This window comes from Taudactylus pleione, unplaced genomic scaffold (assembly GCF_031769625.1).
Source record: "Taudactylus pleione unplaced genomic scaffold, aTauple2 ptg000100l, whole genome shotgun sequence".
NCBI classification, from domain to species: Eukaryota; Metazoa; Chordata; class Amphibia; order Anura; family Myobatrachidae; genus Taudactylus; species Taudactylus pleione.
This window is the reverse complement of record NW_028284502.1, coordinates 3,217,171-3,237,641: the sequence shown is the minus strand read 5'-3', so window position 1 is coordinate 3,237,641 and position 20,471 is coordinate 3,217,171. Positions and strand designations below refer to the sequence as shown.

The 20,471-nt window shown below is 41.9% G+C and overlaps 1 protein-coding gene across 2 annotated transcripts in view; it reads right to left on the bottom strand.

Moving 5' to 3' along the window:
- The window catches only part of LUZP2 (leucine zipper protein 2), a 777,794-nt gene that overhangs the window by 240,357 nt on the left and 516,966 nt on the right, over positions 1-20,471 (bottom strand). For both annotated transcript variants that reach the window (XM_088470457.1, XM_088470458.1), the window contains exons 6-7: positions 16,740-16,802; positions 11,097-11,159 (exon numbers count right to left, since the gene is read on the bottom strand). In XM_088470457.1, coding sequence (XP_088326583.1) covers positions 11,097-11,159; positions 16,740-16,802 — 126 coding nt within the window. The remainder of the gene's footprint in view (positions 1-11,096; positions 11,160-16,739; positions 16,803-20,471) is intronic.

The following is a 20,471-nucleotide window of genomic DNA, read 5'->3' as shown; positions in this document are numbered from 1 at the left end:
ACCAGCGGATGAAATCCCGATGCCAGAAGGCCGGAAGGGTAGGTAAGTACCCTAACCCTCCCCTCCCTAAGCCTAACCCTCCCTTAATGGTGCCTAACCCTAACCTCCCTCCCTAGTGCCTAACACTAACCTTCCCCTAGAGGTGCCTAAACCTAACCCCCCCCTCCCCGCACCCTAAACCTAACTCTTCCGGGGGGGTGCCTAACCCAAACCTCCCCCTGGGGGTGCCTAACCCCTCCTTCCCCTATCCTAACCCTCCTTGGGGGATGCCTAACCCTAAGTCCCCCCAGGAGTCCCTAAACCTAACTTTCCCCCCATGGATAAAACCTCCAGATACCCTGATTACCTACGTTCAATATGCCGGGCTTCGGGATTTCGGTGTGGGGCTAATGAGAAGCGTTGGTATTTAGATGCCTATCTTTAGTCCATTGCCGGGCTTTCAGTGTCGGGATTTTGACAGTCGGCATTACAACCGCCGGCATCCTGACTACATCTCGTATAGACAAATAAACCTACAATTGTATTATTGTACAATGCTCTGTCCGGTATTGTAGAGTCAAAGGGGTATATTTCCTAAAGTGCATGTTTTTAGAAGATGAGGTGTTGCCCATAGCAACCAATCAGATTTCAAGTAACATTTATCTAGCACCTTCTCGAAGATAATAGCTACAATCTGGATGGGTGCTATAGGCAACATCTCCACTTCTAAAAACCTGCACTTTAGTAAATATTCCCCAAAATCTCAGTAACAAACCTCTTACTGTGTATCGACTATATTCTAAAATAAAAGAGCATCTACAATATTTCTATTTATTTTATTTACAACAATTGAACGCATATGACAACAAGGTGTATGACATTCAATATAAAATGCATAACAGCTGAAAATAAATCTAGTACTGTACAAGAAACACATTTCATACTCTCCGACATCCTGCAAATGAGATGGATGCAGCCTTTTTTAATAGATAAAAGTGCTCAGGAACATCATCCAGCAATGAAATATTCATTGGGAGATGTGATCTAATTACTGTGCCTATACAAATTCTTTAGCAAATAACTGCATTCCCGAAGGGATCCTGCAGACCATAACTTTGTAATAAAACAACTTGTGCTAACATATTATAGGTCTATGTAAAATATGCAGGCATCTGTCAAAGGATACCCCCAGGTATAAACAAAACAAACAACAAAATAATAATGTATAACCTTTTGTACAACATCACAACAACTGTATGTACACTACACTGACAGGTGAGATTAGAAGATCCTATGGTAAATATATACATTACCACACCTTGGTATCTTCAGCAGGATTAGAAAAAATAGACAGATAGATAGATAGAGAGATAGATAGATAGATAGATAGATAGAGAGATAGATAGATAGATAGATAGATAGATAGATAGATAGATAGATAGACCGACTTAACTGACTGCAGCTAACAACATACAGTATATGGGCACAATAAGGTAATAATCAGGCTCAAGATCATATTTCGATTTTTCAGATATCTATCAGGACAACTAGACAATTACAACTCTGGCCGAATCTTGTAGACCTGTGTGGTCTTTATTCAGCCACACTGAAAGTGCCTTTCTGCCCATTCCGCCATAAGTCCTGATTCAGATTTGGAATTAGAGTGTCACTCCGGCCCTTAAAAACCACTTTCTTACCTCTCCGGTGTCTGTCCAGGCTATCACTGAGGTCCGCTCACACTGTGCATCACTCCCGTATAGCACAGAGGTCCGCTCATTCTGCACAATGCTCTATCTTACTCTATTCCCAAATCTGAATGAGGCCCATAGTTCCAAACACCCTGATCTTTCTGATTTGGACAAAAATGAATGACAAAGATAATGCCAGAATATGGACCTATTACAGAGATAAGTTAAATCAAGCATGCACTCACAAAACTGATTTGTTTTTGTTAATTTATCAGAATCAAAGTGTTAATTATGATACGTTTGTTCTTTCTTTCAGGGCATTAATCAGTGAAATGTATATAGTATGTTAGGACAACTGCAGAGAAATATAATTATCACGTGGCTGCAATTTATGTCTTCACACACTGACTGGGTTGCTTTACTATTTGTCACATTCCATTTATAGGCTCATTGCATATTTTTTCCTTAGCCAAGTCTCATTTGGAGTAGATTTCTCAGTACAAACAGCTTACTGTTTGAACTGGATCTTTCATTTAGCTTCTGTAATGCAAGTCTTTTGTAGTAGTATCAATCATATGTTTTATGGGTAATCTTGTCTTTTTCAATTAATAAGCTTATGGTTGCTTGCAGCTGTCTGTCCTACTAATCCCATTCTTGGTTATTGCCCACTGGCTCATAATAATCTCCCACAAAGCATCTGTAGATAACAGCATATAAATCTTAAATTTCCATAGCTGAATAGTTTGATTAAATGGTTAATGATTGCTAGTTTATGATCTGAACTGGCAGCCAGTTTCCTTTCTTTTTTTACTGGTTTTGAAATACAGTGTTGAGTTACTCACATATAATCTGCATGTTTCACTTGAATATTGCTTGTCTTCTTCTATTGTGCTGTATCTGGGCCAATAATCTATTTCAGAATATATTTCTTTGTTTAAGCATCAGGCACAGATGTAAAGATTGTGGAATAAACTTTACTGTGATCAGTACATGTAAAATTCATAAATTAGAAGATAAACAAAAAGGTTCTGGAAGGGAGTATCTGAAACACTAGTGCAACAAATAGAGGCTACATATTGACAAGTTATGTTTTGGTACTGCAACAGGCTGTACAAATATTCATAAAACTTAGGCCCTGATTCAGAGCCGGACGCTCTGACCAGAGCGCTCGCTCTGAATCAGGGCCCACCTCCATAATTATGGAGCGTCCTCCTGGACGCTCATATAGCTGTGGGTCACCACCCACAGCATATACAAGCGTGCAGGATGATGGTTGCGATGGTCTTGACCATCGCGACCATCGCCACTGCGAGCCGAAGCCTGTGGTTGAGTTTCTCAACAGCAAGGCCCGGAGTGATTTTGGCTCAATACAGTACGATGCCAATCTGAGATGCTAAAGCAATTTATTAAATATTTCTCAAGTTAGGGGTCCCATTTTAATCAAAAGCATTTGTAAACACAGGTGCCTAGAAAAGCAAAGTAGATTATAATGTGCAAAACTATAGAATATATTTTGTTGTTGTACAATCATGAAATTAACTTTAGGTTTGTTTTAATAAGTGTTTAATGCCTTATGTCTCTTTATTAGCTGTCTGTGAGAATGAACACACACGCAGCATTTTTAGACTTGTAAAGAACAAAGTGTGGGCGAATAGGCACACAGCAACCTACAGAGAATGCAATTTAATGAACCGTACCAACAAAGCACTAATAGGATCTACCCAAACTGTTTTGTCAGTGCAAAAGTGAGCAATATTAGTCAGAGTAATTAACTAAGGAATCAATTGCAGCAGCACATATACTAATTTGTATGTATGAGGCAGAGCAGTATAGCTTTTGCTCCACCAGTAGCTTTAAAATGTTATTTACTGGTTTCAAGCCACTTTTAAAATCTCAAATAGAATCAAGTCACTTTGTAATACCACAAGACACCAAACTGGCAATAGACTGTGGGCCTCACTAAGAGGTGCACACTAATGCCGCCGCGAATGCAACTTTTTAGGCAGTGCCACTGTGCCTTTATGCTAATGCCACAGCCGATGGAATTTGTAGAGACACCCAGTGGCTGTGAATCTAATCCGCACATGGGTCGCACCTTCACACAATGCACTAGACCTATAGAGGCACAGGATGTCTGTCTGGACATAGGCAATGGAATCAGTGCAACTGCGGAATAATTAGCAGTCGCTAACCACGATCGTTTGCATTTGGCCAGCCACCCCCTGTTACCAACTAGAAACGCACATTGTGTTACCAACTAGAAACGCCCATTGAAATTCCACCTCTCTGTGCCCCCCCTACGGTAACCATCAGGATGCATGCACACTGCGACTCGGACGCATGCACAGGCTAAAAACATCCGCTGCTTGCTCCTGGCATAGACAATGTATCAGGTCCTGTGTCTCTTGTAAATAGGAAATAAAGTAGATGGATGTATAAACTTTGATAGTATATAGAGGTACATGTTCCCTTATCAGTTTCACAGGTCCCTCACATCGCCAATCTTTGAAGCTAAGGGGACTCTGCTCTTTCCACTCTCTAACATTCAGTCTGTGGCTTCACATGTTCACACTGCCTCTATCTTCTTAAGAGAACAGATCACTGACTCCCATGAGATCAGTACATTTATCTTTTGAAAAATTCTTAACTTCTGTGAGCTTTCTGCCCCCTTGAAAACCTTACACATGAATGAGCAAGAAAAGAGGAATGGAAAGCACAAGGCACTCTTACTATAGTAAGAGTGTCTTGTGCTTTGTCTTTGTCTTGTGAGTATCTTAACATAGATTGTAATTGCTCTTTTTTTTGGAAGCAGATCATAAAGTAACTCCTAAAGTTCCTGAGTCTACACAGTTTCTCCAGCAAAAAAATATTAGTTTTAAAGGAACAAAATGATTGTTGCTAAGCACAAGTCAGGGAAATTGATTAGTATAAACCAAACCGATCAACACTTCTGTAAACTAGGGATGTGCAGGCTTGGATTAGTTTGGATTTTCCCACCAAATTCAGATTTTTATCGCCAAAAATCGGGTCTCAGAAAGAGGCAAAATGTCATCTTTCATGGACAAACATCATCATTCCTGGACAAAAGTCCATGCAAGATGATGTTTGTCCATGAAAGATGATGTTTTGCCTCTTTCTGATACATGATTTTTGGTGGGAAAAATCTGAATTTGGCGGGAAAATCTGAGCTAATCCGACCCTGCACATCCCTACTGTAAACCAATTACACTTTTTGTCATGTCTGGCATAACTCCTGGTACACGTGCAAGCCCCTCACACGGTATTAGCATGTATGATTTAGCTGCTCATAGTGGGGATGATAAGGTGAATGTCTGACCTCCATTCTTTAACTCTTGAAGGTACAGTACAGTATGCTCTTCTTTGTAAATATGAAACTTCAGCCTGAAAGGCCCTGAAATTCTTAAAATACCAAAAATGTTACTTGTACTCATTTCTAGCTATTATAATTATCAATTGTCCACTTGTAAAATATAATTTACTGCAACATATGAAACACTTTTATAATGGAGGAATGTTGCCACTTAAATCTGACAATGATGTTTATGGTTGTGTTGGACTGTACTTGATCCATATGTAAAGGACAGGTATTGAACTACACTTGAAAACTACAAATAAAACAAACAAATGTGTTTATTTATGGAACTCTGCTGATAAACAATGTTAAAAAAAATCACCAAAATCACACTAGGTCTTGGTACATACAGTGATAAGATCAGAATTTTCCAAACTCGATCCTCAAAGTCCCTACACAGTCCATGGTTTATAGATATCTATGTTGGAGCACAGATGGTTAAGTCACTTGTGCTCAAGCATGAATATCCTTAAGACCAGGACAGTTAGGAGGCTTTGAGGACTGATGGCCTGAATCAGAGATGGTGGCTAATGCAGCTGTTTTCGCAATAGTGGTTGTGGGATTATACAAATGATAATCTCAGTCTTCACTGTGCGATGGAGTGTAAGAGTGGCAAGATGCCCACTTTAAAGCTCCATGGTCTGTGCATTTGCAATAGAGATTGTAAACACAACAACTTTGTTGCAAGCTCGGTCGTACCTTTGACATTTGCGGTAGCCTAGGGTCTACTCAAGCTAGTCTCCTCAGATCCAACTAAACGTGGCCTCTGAAGCAGTGGATTTGTGATTGGGAATGCAGCAGTGTTTACAGACACGCCCGTGATGCTCCCATAACATGCTCATGAAATGACCCCTTTTTGCAATCACGTTAGGTCACCTCCCAGTCTCCACCCTGATATGACCAGGGATTGCAAACCACTTCTCAAGTGTTAGCAATTCTGTAAGCATTTGTGAACAGCACAGGACACTTGGGTTCGCACATGCACAGTTAGGGATACCTGGACTTTTTGCGAATGTGCACTAGCAAAACATTGCTCAACTGCGGGAAAAACAACATAGCTTCCACATCTGAATAAGACCTAGAGTTTGAAAAAATGTAATTAGCCTTAAAAACCTACTAAATGCTAAAACTTCACCAAATATCTAATGATACTCACCAACTAAATTAACAAAACAGATATTTGTCTACGTAATGCTTTAGCAAATACACAATAATATATTTGAGCCTTGGCACATTTATGATGTCTAAATTTGCTTAGTCCATCCTATGCTTCTATTTGGGGACTAAGGCCCTCATTCAGAGCCACTCGCTATTTGCGGTCGTTCGTTCTAAAACAAGGGGTGGCTATTCAAATGAACCGTTCGCTGTTTGCGGTCTGTTCACGCCTCTATGTCTGAACGAGCGAACAAAACTTGCGTTCAATTTTTGGGAAAATACGCCCCCTGGCCGCTCGCATCCTACGTCATGTCCGCTATTTATTAGATTAATCAAGTACATCGACCAGGGTATGAACTGCTCGCTATTCTTGGGGTTGGTGTTTGCTACCACAATATTGCGAGCAGTTCTGACTATAAAATAACCCAGTGACGTGGTCAATGACGCTGCTGTTTTAAATATGCACACCCATAAAACGCCCGTTTTGACCTTTAAGCACGCCTGCGTTCTGATTTCCACTCCCCATTTTCAAGCACCTTCCCCTGTTACCACCCACATACGCCTCTTTCTGTCACTCAAAATAGCAGGCATTCGCCATTTTGCGAGCACATGAATTTCGGCCACACTGACTGGTTAGCGCATGCGTATAACGATCCGTACGCATGCGCAGTTGGGCTAACATCGCTCGGAACGAACGAGCGGCCGCTTACGAGCGGCTCTGAATTAGGCCCTAAATGCAGTAAGGCAGGATTTGGGATTTATTCATGCCAATCCTAAACATGTGTAGTGATTCACAACCAGAAGGGCAGAGGAAGCAAAGCGTATGAACATCCATAATCGGGCCCATGAGGTCAACACTCACAATGTCAACAACACAATGTTGACAGTTATGATGTCGACATTGCTGAAATATCAACAGGCAACATGTCAATATTGTCAAATTATCACATGTTATTAATGTTGAAATGTGAAATTCTGACATTCTCAGATAGTTGATATTAGAGTTAGGCTGCGGGATAGGATAGTTTGGGTTAGGCATTATGGAAGGTTGGGATTAGTCTGCGGATGGGAGGTGGTTTGGGATAGGCACTAGGGGGAAGCATAGGGGTAGAGATTAGGGTTAGGGATAAGGGAAGAATACTTACCAGAACTGCCGCTCCATCAGATGTCTGCACCAAAACTGCTCCACATGTGACTCCGGAACTGGGAAGCCACCACTGAAGAAGCCACTGGGAGTAGTTAATTTACTGCTAGACAACCAGGGATGGCATGTCAACATTTCAGCATTGTTGTCATGATGTCAATCTTATATACCACACCCAATAAATCAAAAAAATGCACTACTTCTGTTCTTAGTACATACAATGATAAGCTCAGTATTTCCTAAACTCAGCCTCCAAAGCCACTTTGCAGTCGGGTTTTATGGATATCTATACATCTATACCTGTGCTCAAGCTTGTATATCCTTAAAACCAAGTTTGCAAAAAGTTGGAGAAACAGTTGTAACTCCCATCTGCAGGTCCCTTTTCCCATCAATACAACACCCAACATATTGTCCCACATAATTGAACCAATTTTTCTGCTTTTTAGAGAAAATCACAATGCATGTTTTTAGTGCCCATTTTTTTCCTATTTGAAATCTTCTAATACAGTACATTGTTATTCATGGAAGGGGGGTTCCCAGGGGCACTGAACTGTATCCAGTAATTAAATAAGCATTTTCCTACTTTTTGCCTAGTCTGGAATGGCAAACCACAATCAAAATCAGACCTTGCTTTTGGACAACATTTCTCAACAGTTGCAACAACCCATGTGTGCTTCTGGAATCATGCATTGGTCCATTGGGAGCAAGTGAAATTACCTGACTTTGACTTATATAAATGCTTGTAATCCCTCTCTGGCCCTAAGTTTTCTGGGCTTGTTGGTGACTGTGGTGGTGGATCAGTGATGTCTCTAGATCAGGTGTTCCCAACCACAATCCTCAAGGCACACTAACAGTCCAGGTTTTAAGGCTAGCCATACTTGAGCACAGATGCATTAATTAGTACCATAGTTATTTTGATTTAAACATCTGTGCTCAAGAATGGATATCACTAAAACTTGGACTGTTAGGGCATTATTTATAAATGAGTTTTATCATACACAACAAGTGATAAATCTCAATGAGTGTCAATGGTGCTCCAGCCAATGAGCTCCCAACTGTCATCTGTTTGAAAAATGACAGTTGGGAGCAGATTGGCTGGAGCGCCATTTCTCAAATGCAATGAGTTTTATCACTGGTTGCGTATGATAAAACTCATTGATAAGTAATACCCTATGAATACCTTGAGGACCGTGGTTGGGAAACACTGCTCTAGATGAATATTCAAGTTCACTATTTGCGCCTACTCCTAGTGTGATCGGAACCCTCCGCAGAGGTGCAGCAGGAGAGGGGATGACTCTGCTAACCAGATGTGGAGCACTTTCTACTGAAGCAGAGAAGATAGTGTATTGTGACTGGAGGTCCTGTCCTAACATATACGATGTGTATCATGAGCAAGTGCAGTAGAAGGCCACTAGTCCCCATTTGGCTTCCTGAATTTCCCTGTCACGCCGAGGCATGAACGATGAGGCATGTCATGCACATTCCTGCTATTTGTTATTCAATATACTCCAACACAAATAATGCATTTCCAGAGAATCACCATGTTTGCCATATTCCAAACAGTAACCCAGGGACAGAATCAGCAATGCCACCCTGAGAAGTACACTTACACACACGTATCCATGTTTAGGAGTACACACTTGTTTCATTCACATCTGCAACATTGGAAACAGTGCTAGGATCAAAAGGAAAGGAACAATATACTGGAAATTTGGGATATGTGCAAGTACACAATTTTGGAGCGTGTTTAATATAGAAGCAGCTATAATACTTTGATTGGTCCATCACTTTTGGCAGGTATACGGACAGCTTCTATCGTGTATACAGACGGAGATTCTGGGCCTGATTCAGAGCCGGACGCTCTGTCAGAGCGCTCACTCTGAATCAGGGCCGTCCTTCTGTTTTTTTAGAGCGGCCTCCTGGCCACTCACATTGCTATGGGTGACCACCCACAGCTATAGGGAGCGGCCAGGAAGATGGTTGCGATGGTCAAGACCATCGCGACCATTGGGCTTGCGATGAGACCCTTGTGGCACTGTTAGAGTGCTTTCTAACAGAGCCGAAAGCACTCCCACTGACATCACTTGTCACTTGTGATGTCAGTGGGGCCGGCCCCAGATGGTAGGCGTTCCCATGGGAACACCTCAGTCTGGGAAGCCACGCCCCCAGCCCACCCTCCAAAGGGGGCGTGCTGTCACTCAACATCGACATCACGCCCCCTTTGGTGCGAGACTCGGAGCGACGGTTTGCCCGTCGCTATCTGGGTCTCACGCATGCGCACGACGGAGTCGGCTCCATCGTGCGCATGTGCACTGGGCCACCATCGACCCGCTTGTGAGCGCATAGCACTCGCGAGCGTGTCTGAATCAGGCCTTCTGTTCACTGATCCTAATACAGCGGTTTATAGAACACTGTGTTCTAGATATTGATATTTATGTGAGAACTCTATGTGGTAAATGTTGCGTGAATTGTTTTGTGTTAAATGTGGTGTTTTTATTTCGTAAATTACGTGTCTTGATTACATCATTCTGCCATACCAATTCCTTTGTTTTCACAGTATAAGCACCACTCTATTGCTTTTATTATGCACACTTTGCTTGTTAGAAAGGTAATTTAGTAAGTATTCAGTTACAGGTATTTGGTATTTTTACACTCAGGTGAAGTTGACCCTTTATTTGTGTATCAATCAATTTTTTAAGGTTTCACTAATTTGGTAAAAGTAACTATGGGAAAAGGAATGGAAATTGTATATTATTTTCTATTTCTTTTCTGTTTTTTCTTGTATAATGTATGTAAAAAAGTATCTATTTTACTATAGATGTTTCCTCATACAGTCGCGCCAAACAGCCTCTCTCTGCGCGCCATGGCCCAGCTACTTTGCTAGCAACGGACATTTTTTTTTTCTTTTTTTGCCATAAATGCATTTAATTGCAATGCAATGCAACTAGGTCTTAACAGGAGACTGTGCTGATTCATTTGATAAGCGAAAATTGTATATCTGTGTGCGACTGAGTCTCTGAATCTAAATACAAAGTGCAAGGATGAGGAGGCCGCGGCTTTTTTCCACGCCAAGTTCCGTTTTCAGAGTCGCACGAGCAGGGGCATTTCTAGAGAGGAGGGGGCCCATGTGCAATCTCCGAAACGGGTCCCCTCCTCTCTGCCCGGCAGCGCACTGAGCTGTGCGCGGCCAGCGCCGGAGTTATAGACTCTGGACACTAGAGTGTGCCCAGAGTCTATAGTGTCTGCACAGGTCACCAGGAAAATGGCCACAGCGGCCATTTTCCCTGTACTGCGCATGCGCAAACAATGGGAAAATGGCCACGGCAGCCATTTTCCAATCGTTTCCACAGTGCCGGACCCCTGCGCCGATGTGGTAATCTGGAGAAGTAAGTATACTATGAGTGCAGGGTGTGCAGTGCGGGGCCCCCCTGGACCCAGGGGCCTGTGTTCCCCACACACCCTGCACCCTTTATAGATATGCCCCCTGCGCACAAGACCTTGTGGCACACTCGTGCCAGGCATCTTGCACCACACGGGGTATTAAGGCTAGATGTATGTGAACACATCTATATGCAACTAATATAAAATATTACATTCCTGGGAAAAAGAATGTGACATTTACTAAGGTAGACAAAGCAGTTAAATGAGTCTTGAGCATACAGCAATGCTGTTAAATATTTTCTGTTCCTAAAGGTCTTAAATATCACCAGTCATAAAGGGGTTAAGTAAATGCAATAGACATAGATTATGAACTTACCTTGGAAACTAAATCTTTCTTTCCATACCGAAGTTCTTTCAGCTGGGCTTGTATGCGTTTGGACTGCAAAACAAAAGAAACAAAACACAACTAAAAAACTAGATTTATTGTAATCTTAGCTTTAGATTTCCTAGCTCTTGCCATGCAGTGTACTACATCAAGAGGTCAAGCTTTTAACTGACCTCCTGATAAGCAATCATATGTAGTCATCTTAGTGGAATGACCCTCTGAAAACTTCAATACAACATAACCATGACAATAAAACCTCTGAGCATTAGGAATCCATGTATTTACTGTATAGCTGAACTGTTACAAGTAAAGAAAAGTCTAACTCATTTGTCAATAATAATGTAATACTGTATATATATTTTTTTCTACAAGTCACATGTCATATCAGGCATAGGGCCATATCCAAATAGTTTTGCGTACGCAATAAAGTTTCACCTGACGGCCTTTTCGCCTACATCGCATATTTGTTAGGATTTGCGGTTAGCAAATCATCTTAGTGGCAATTCCCAGTCATAGTGGTTACTGGGATTCTGCATCATGTCCTATCCTTGTTCTGGCTTTTTGCAGGAAGCTGGAAATCCTGTCTTGTCTGTGTCAACTCATAACCTGTCATTCAGGTCTGTCTGTGTTTGTGTTGTTTCATGTGTTCACTAAATTAAATAGCTCTCTCCTTGCATAGCAGGTACACACATGCCTTTTAATTAGGAATCACTCTCCAGGAATGGTCTCTGATTGGATCCTGCATCTCATAAGTTTACACCCAGCCCTGATCTCATTGTCGGTTATGCTGTCAGTACCAGTGTATGTTTGCTGTGTTCAGCTCCTAAGTGCTTGCCCTGCAGTATTATACCACAGTCCTGTCTGTCTGCATTCATCTTGTTACCTGCAGTGTTTCCACCTCACTGCCTCCATTATGTGTTACTACAGCATCTGAATCCACCTGTCTGCTGTTTAGGCCGCTGACTAGACCATCTCAGCTGCTTGTGTCAATTGGGTGACACAGGCTGCATTACAGAGTGTCTGTGAGTTCCCTCAGCCTGGCTGCAGAGTCAGGTTGTTCCTGTTCTCCGGTTCACTGAACTCCCACACGGCTTCCTAACCGCTCCACGTAGCTTCCGTGCTACCACCTATCTCCAAACGCTTCCTGGCCACATCTAGCAGCTCCCGTGCTGCCATCGTTCACCATATGGCTTCCAGGTCGCTCCAAGTAGCTTCCAGGCTACCACCAATCTCCAAATGGTTTCCTGGCCGCATCTAGCAGCTCCCGTGCTGCCATTGTTCACCATACGGCACCATCGCTGCAACATCGGCACACTTGCCGCACCATCGGCTCTCAAAGCCATTATTAAACCATAGACTGCTTATCTACGTCAACTGCCCCAACATCGGCACCTTCGATGCAACAATGGCACAGTTGCCGCACCATCATCTCTCAGAGCCATTTACTAACCCTGGACTGTTTATCTACGGCTATTGCCACACCAGCCCACAGGCTGCTTCCTGTCTAGAGTCCCGGCTGTCTAAACCGCACCACAGCCTCTAGGCCATATCTAGTATCCTGTGATTATTTCGTCATGTCCCGTCCTTGAAGAACGGCATAAAGCAGGTTTTTTTTTTTAGAAAATAGGCAGTCCTGGGAAATTTGGGGTACCTGGAAATGGGTGCTAGCATATTTTAATGTCTCTAAAGTGCAGTGTTAATAAATGCGAATTTCCACCATCATAAAAGCACTTGTAATCCCAAAAACTCTTGACCCTTCTTAGTGCACCCCCAATTTTACTAGTTTGCAAACTTGTACCCCCACTTTGTGCTTTTTTGCCCCAAAATTTAAAGTACTTTTTTGGGGAGTTTTTAAGGGTTTTTTTGGGGGGGGAATTTTCTTGATGCAGTTGTCCATTGGGGGGGCTGACCAAGGGGTCTGAGTGGTTTCCCCACCTTTTTACCCTAAATCAAAACTTTGCACTTCTTTTCTCCTGCTATTCAGAGGCAAATCTTTTTTGCCTATTACATTGCATTGACTTTCTGCGTACACGAAAATCGGATGTAATTGAATACGGAGATAAGTTTCCGACGGGTGAAAAGTCGCAATCGGTGATACTTTTTTGTGGGTCTCGGCATTTCGCTTGTAATTGCATACGGCCCATAGTTGGTAATATTGAATAAGTATGGTCATCCACCACCATGTTTTTGTGTTAATCAAAAGGCAAAGCTATAGTATTACTAGGTACAGTGTTAGGGTATCTCAATAATTGGGTTTAGAGATATAATGCCACACTGCCTAGGAGAGAAGAATGCAGCCCAAACATGCTTCACCAAGACAATAAGCAGAGAAGGGCAGTACGGTACTGCATTGTATAAGTATATATACACACACACATATATATGTGTATAATATACACATATATATGTGTGTGTGTATATATACTTATACAATGCAGTACCGTACTGCCCTTCTCTGCTTATTATCTTGGTGAAGCATGTTTGGGCTGCATTCTTCTCTCCTAGGCAGTGTGGCAGAGCAATGAAGACCAATAAAAAAAATAAATAAATATATATATATATATATATATCAGGTGCATAAATATTGGGACAGTGACAGAATTTTCAGATTTTGGCCTCTATTCACCACCACAATGGCTTTGAAATGAAACAAACAAGATGTGCTTTAACTGCAGACTTTCGGATTTAATTTGAGGGTAATTACATCCAAATCAGGTGAACGGTGTAGGAATTACAACAGTTTCTATATGTGCCTCACACTTTTTAAGGGGCCAAAAGTAATGGGACTATCAACTCAAAAGCTATTTCATGGACAGGTGTGGGCTGTTCCCTCATTATTTCATTATCAATTAAGCAGGTAAAAGGTCTTGAGTTGATTCTAGGTGTGATATTTGTATTTGGAATCAGTTGCTGTCGACTCTCAATATGAGATCCAAAGAGCTGTCACTATCATTGAAGCAAGCCATCATTAGGCTGAAAAATCAAAACAAACCCATCAGAGAGATAGCAATAACATTAAGTGTGGCCAAATCAACTGTTTGGAACATTCTTAAAAAGAAAGAACGCACCGGAGAGCTCAGCAACACCAAAAGACCCGGAAGACCACGGAAAACAACTGTGGTGGATGACAGAAGAATCAAGAACACTCTCCAGGAGGTAGGTGTATATGTGTCAAAGTCAACAATCAAGAGAAGACTTCACAAGAGTGAATATAAAGGGTTCACCACAAGATATAAACCATTGGTGAGCCACAAAAATAGGAAGACCAGATTGGAGTTTGCCAAACAACATCTAAAGAAGCCATTACAGTTCTGGAACAACATCCTATGGACAGATGAGACAAAGATCAACTTGTACCAGAGTGATGGGAAGAGAAGAGTATGGAGAAGGAAAGGAACTGCTCATGATCCAAAACATACCACCTCATCAGTGAAGCATGGTGGTGGTGGTAGTGTCATGGTGTGGGCATGTATGGCTGCCAATGGAACTGGTTCCCTTGTATTTATTGATGATGTGACTGCTGACAAAAGCAGCAGAATGAATTCTGAAGTGTTTCAGGCAATATTATATGCTCATATTCAGTCAAATGCTTCAGAACTCATTGGACGGCACTTCACAGTGCAGATGGACAATGACCCGAAGCATACTGCAAAAGCAACCAAAGAGTTTTTTAAGGCTAAAAAGTGGAATGTTATGCAATGGCCAAGTCAATCCCCTGACCTGAATCTGATTGAGCATGCATTTCACTTGATGAATACAAAACTGAAGGGAAAATGCCCCAAGAACAAGCAGGAACTGAAGACATTTGCAGTAGAGGCATGGCAGAGCATCACCAGGGATGAAACCCAGCGTCTGGCGATGTCTATGCGTTGCAGACTTCAGGCTGTAATTGGCTGAAAAGGATTTGCAACAAAGTGTTAAAAAGTGAAAGTTAGATTTAGGATTGTTTAGTTTGTCCCATTACTTTTGGCCCCTTAAAAAGTGGGAGGCACATATAGAAACCGTTGTAATTCCTACACCGTTCACCTGATTTGGATGTAATTACCCTCAAATTAAATCTGAAAGTCTGCAGTTAAAGCACATCTTGTTTGTATCATTTCAAAACCATTGTGGTGGTGAATAGAGGCAAAAATATGAAAATTCTGTCAATGTCCCAATATTTATGCACCTGACTGTGTGTGTGTGTGTGTGTGTGTGTGTGTATGTATATATATTATATATATATATATATATATTAGTCTGCTCCCACCCCAATCTGTCCAGGTTGCCCCCTCTATCTGCTGCACTTCCCCCTCTATGCTGCTCTGTCCTTTCCCGCACCCCACACCCACCCCATCCTGCCCCTTCCAGAGCATATGTTAACATGCATGATTAATCCTGCGGAGGTGATTCCAAAGACCAAGGTATGCACATTGGGATGCACGTTTTGCATTTTTTAAATGAGCCTAAAACTAGGTATACACTTGTACAATTATATTGTAGATTACACTTAAATTCGGAAGTTCTTTTCAAAGTGTCGATTCATGCGTACACACCTTTACAATCTAACATCAGGCAGAATAGTCGGAAGTGCATACACACTGCTCTTTTTGTCCAATATTGTACCAGGATGATAATTCTGAGCTCTTTACTCCTTTATCGGTACTCCTGTGCATGCGCAGTCTACTGGTCACACAAGTGCGGCTATGCTGGGGGGCTCCAGAGGAACCCAGACATTCTGAAGCTTGGTAAATTTGACAGCATTGCAACCCCTATAGAAACCTACGGGGTTTATGCCTGCTGTTGGAAATGAAGAGACCGCAGCAGGTATCTGCTTCAAACCCTCCACAGTACATCTGGGGGATACTCAATATTAGCAGATATTCCCTGAAAACGGGTGTGTTTTGGGGAATATTCTGCAAATATTTCATGATAAATAGGCTCCTTAAACAGCAAATAAAACCTGATCTTCAGATGTGACCTGTTTTTTTTTGTCTGATAAAACATGATGCATACAGACTTATAAGATAACACATGAATGTGTCAGGAATCAAAAGAACAGCCCAAAAGACTGTATAGGTGTGTACCCAGCTTCAGTGAAAGCAAATATCTGATTAGATGTTATGGTTTACTGGTAAATTTTCACCTAAATGCAAGCATGTAAATAAGCCACCTGGAAAATATATTTGTCTCAAATCCGGTCCTCAGGACCCTCAACAGTGCACACTGTCCAGATCTTCTACGTGGCACAGGTGTATTACCAACTGTCACATTTTAAAAATCTATAGGTGACCTGGAAATCATGAACTGTTTGAAGTCCTGAGGGCCGAGTTTAAGAACCACTGGAAATAGTATCCCAGTAAGCTAAATACATCAATAAAGTCAATTACATATGTAAAACTATTTTGGATTTTGCAGATTTAATTAAAATAAAATCAGATATGCTAGCTCTTTCATATATTACTTTACATCACTAAGCTGTGTTCTACGCACGGCACACTATGAATACATTCATTTATAAGACTATTACTTAAACATTGATACCTTGGCAATAAAACATGCATCACTGAGATTTTATGATGTGTAATGCAGATGCCTGCACTAAATAAGAATTGGCTTCCAGGCATCATAAGAGAAGAAACTTAGCTTGCTCACCTCCTCAGCACGAAGACCACAGAGCTTATTTCCAGATAATAGTTTTGTTTTCAAGCTTTTGTTCTGTAAATACAAAGAAAAAAATATCTATTTAGATGAAAATCAAATATCACAGTCCATATGAATGTTTTATTAAATTAATAATTGGACTTGCTCGAAATAAAATTTGTGCAATTTTATTTTTGGAAACATGAAAAAGGGTCCATGGATTCTGTTATTTGTTTAATGGATAAGCCAGTTATAGTATTCATTGTTATCTAGACAGAGATAGCCACAATGTGTAATTACAGGGTAAGGCCCCGTACACACTGGACGGTTTTTATGAATGATATGTACAATAATGATATCGTTGAACGATATATCAGGGCCGTAGCTAGGGTAGTGCCGCCGGTGCCATGGCACAGGGCACCACAGGGCAGGGGGGCGCTGTTTGGGCCTGTCAAATTTCTGTTTATCATCATTCTCACTTGTAGCTTCCTCTAATTTAATCACCAGCATCTCCTGGCCTCCCCTATCTCTTCCCTGGCCCTTCCCCATGAGTTCATTCCCTTTTTTTGGGTGCATTATGTCCATTTAAAAATGAGGGGGGCGCCAATGCTCTTTCTGGCACAGGGCACCAAAAAATCTAGTTACGGCTCTGCGATATATCATTCAAATTGTCCAGTGTGTATGAACTTAACGATGAACGATGTGCACTCCCGCGGATTGTTAACTATGGGCCTGATTCAGAGCCGGACGCAAGTGGCTGCTCGTTTGCTCCGAGCGATCTTTGCCCAACTGCGCATGCATACAGATCGTAATACGCATGCGCGAACCACTCAGTGCGGCCGAAAATCGTGTGCTCGCAAAATAGCGAATGGCTGCTATTTTGAGTGACAGAATAAGGCGTATGTGGGTGGTAACAGGGGAAGGTGCTTGAAAACGGGGAGTGGAGATCCGATCGCAGGCGTGCTTAAAGGTCAAAATGGGCATTTTATGGGTGTGCATAATTAAAACTTCAGCGTCATTGACTACGTCACGGGTTTTTTTTTTGCCAGAACTGCTCGCAAAATTGTGGTAGCAAAAACCAACCACAGGAATAGTGAGCAACTCATACCCTGTTCGATGTACTCGATTAATCTAATAAATAGCGGACATGACATAGGATGCGAGTGGCCAGGGGGCGTAGTTTCCCAAAAAACGACCGCAAGTTTTGTACGCTCGTTCAGACCTAGAGGCGTGAACAGACCGCAAACAGCGAATGGTTCATTTGAATAGCCACCCCTATTTTCTTGACGAGCGAGCGCAAATAGCGTCCGGCTCTGAATCAGGCCCTATATCCCTAGTTGTCTGTACATGCAGCTCAATCTGTGGATATCGTTAGTGATGCCATACTGCCGAATGCAGCATGGCCCTGCGCACGCCGCCGTCGTTCATCGTTGCCAGCATGAGCATGCACTTGCCGATGCCAGCACCCCTGCTGGATCCATCCCTGACGAGGTCGCTCCGTACACACATCGTCCAGTGTGTATGGGGCTTTACACAAGGAATGTGGCTCTACTCTGCTTGACAACTTTAGGTAGGATCTGGAGACTTGCTGCCAGGGTGCTATCTTGTTACCCCTTACTCATAAGGGGGGAGCTGTGTCAAACCATATAGATAGATAAAATGGAGAGGTTCACATTAAGCACCAACCAGATTTAAACTGCCATTTTATAGACTGCTAGATAAATGATAGCTATAAGCTGATTGGTTGCTATGGGCAGAGTCAGAGCCGTAGCTAGACTTTTTAGTGCCCTGTGCCAGAGAGAGCATTGGCGACCCCCCCACCCACATTTTTTAAATATTGACATAAGATAGTGCACCTGAAAAAGGGCCATGGACTCATGGGGAAGGGCCAGGGAAGAGATAGGGGAGGCCAGGAGATGCTGGAGATAAAAGAAGAGGAAGCTACAAGTGAGAATGAAAATAAACAGGAAAACTGACAGGCCCAAACAGCACCCCCTGCCCTGCGGTGCCCTGGTTGCACTACCCTAGTTACGACCCTGGGCAAAGTCTTTACTTTATTTCTTTTAAAAGTTTGATACATCTCCCCTTATATTTGAAAACACCCAATAGTACTTTACATGCTATTAAATACAGCAAATAATTTTGAGGAAAGTACAAGGGAGAACGTTACAGAAAGCAATGTGCAATTCAATGATATGGTTACTGGGCAAGTGCTAGTTATAAGTATGTAATTATTGGGACAACATTCTATTACAGTTACAATATTTAAATAGCATTGAGAAAGAGAAAGCATGTTTTTAGTCCGTGTTTTCTTTTAAGGTTGGATTTTTGAAAATGCTAACACAAATAATACAAGCTGGCTAATTACCTTGAACTATTATTAACACATACAACATTTTTTATCAAATCAGTGACAAAATGGCGCCCTCCAATTATGTCCAGTACTTCCTGGCCATTTATTATTTATACTAGTCGATGATGTGAATGTTCTGTGAATTAAAGATATCTTACAAATTATTTCCTGTCATGATTCAAAACAAATTCTTGAAAGCATGATGATTTCACAGGAGGTTTATCAAGAGCTATTAGTTCTCATGAATATTTACAGTTATCTAAAATATATGAATGTAAAAGAAACAATTAAGATTGCAATGAATAGTAAATCCATAGTTATCAACATTTAACAAAAACAATATCTGGGGACACTTAAGCATATCCCATGCTGTGCAGTGTTGTGGTTATTTGGAACACCACAATCTCCATTGAGCCTCATTTAAGTAGAGCAATTGCATAAATCCCAACACTCCAGTTTTTAGATTTTAAGCACTAGGGGCCTGATTCCAAAATGGACGCTGTTATCACCACTGCTGTGCTAAAGTATGCAACCGCTGCAAGAGGCGACTTGAGTTAAAAGACACCCACTGCCAGCTTTTGTGTTCTGCTGATGCGTCAGAGGAGGCAGCACCTAATCAACTGCGTGACCATTGGACATCTATGTAACCATCAAGATACTCAATATGTGCATTAAATCATGCAGGCAGGGCCAGTGAAGCTGTGTCCAAAGACGCAGCCACTAGCTTTTGCAAACCCAGAAAACATGGCCAACATGCCCCTGTTTTCAGTAATGCTTCCTGTCGCCAACCCCAAACAACAGCAGCATGTCAATCATGCTGTGGTATTTGCGAGTGACATCATAGACCAAGATCTGCACATGCCCAGTGCGGCTTCTGAACATAGTCTAACAACATCAGGGATGTGCGTAAACATCGAGTTTATGTACATCTCTGAATTAAACCTTAGGCTACTAACAACTCCTTGCCTTCCAACAAAACACTCAGGTACTGTCGGACTCAACAGTTTCAGAAAAGTGTGGTATAAGCCTCCCAATATTCCTAGTAGTCGGAACAAACATCTTGTCTGTTGAAGTAGCAGGACAGTCCTCCCGAATTACTGTAGGACTGTCCCACCTACTTCAGCACAGTTAGGGGGAAACCAATTGTTGTCATGCAAAACACCTACACGTTACCTCCTGGTGTTTATTAAATTACATACTCTTCACTTTTAGGAAATATGTCTTCAAAGTAGATGAGCATCTAAGTATTCACACGTCAAATTCTCCAGAGGAACCAAGTTGTTCCCTATTAAAAGTATAGGACGATACCCAATCTACAAGAGCTCTGAGCACAACTCAAGTGCTTTTGTGGATTGAATTTGGCTAAGCAAGCAACACCCCTGTTCATTCAT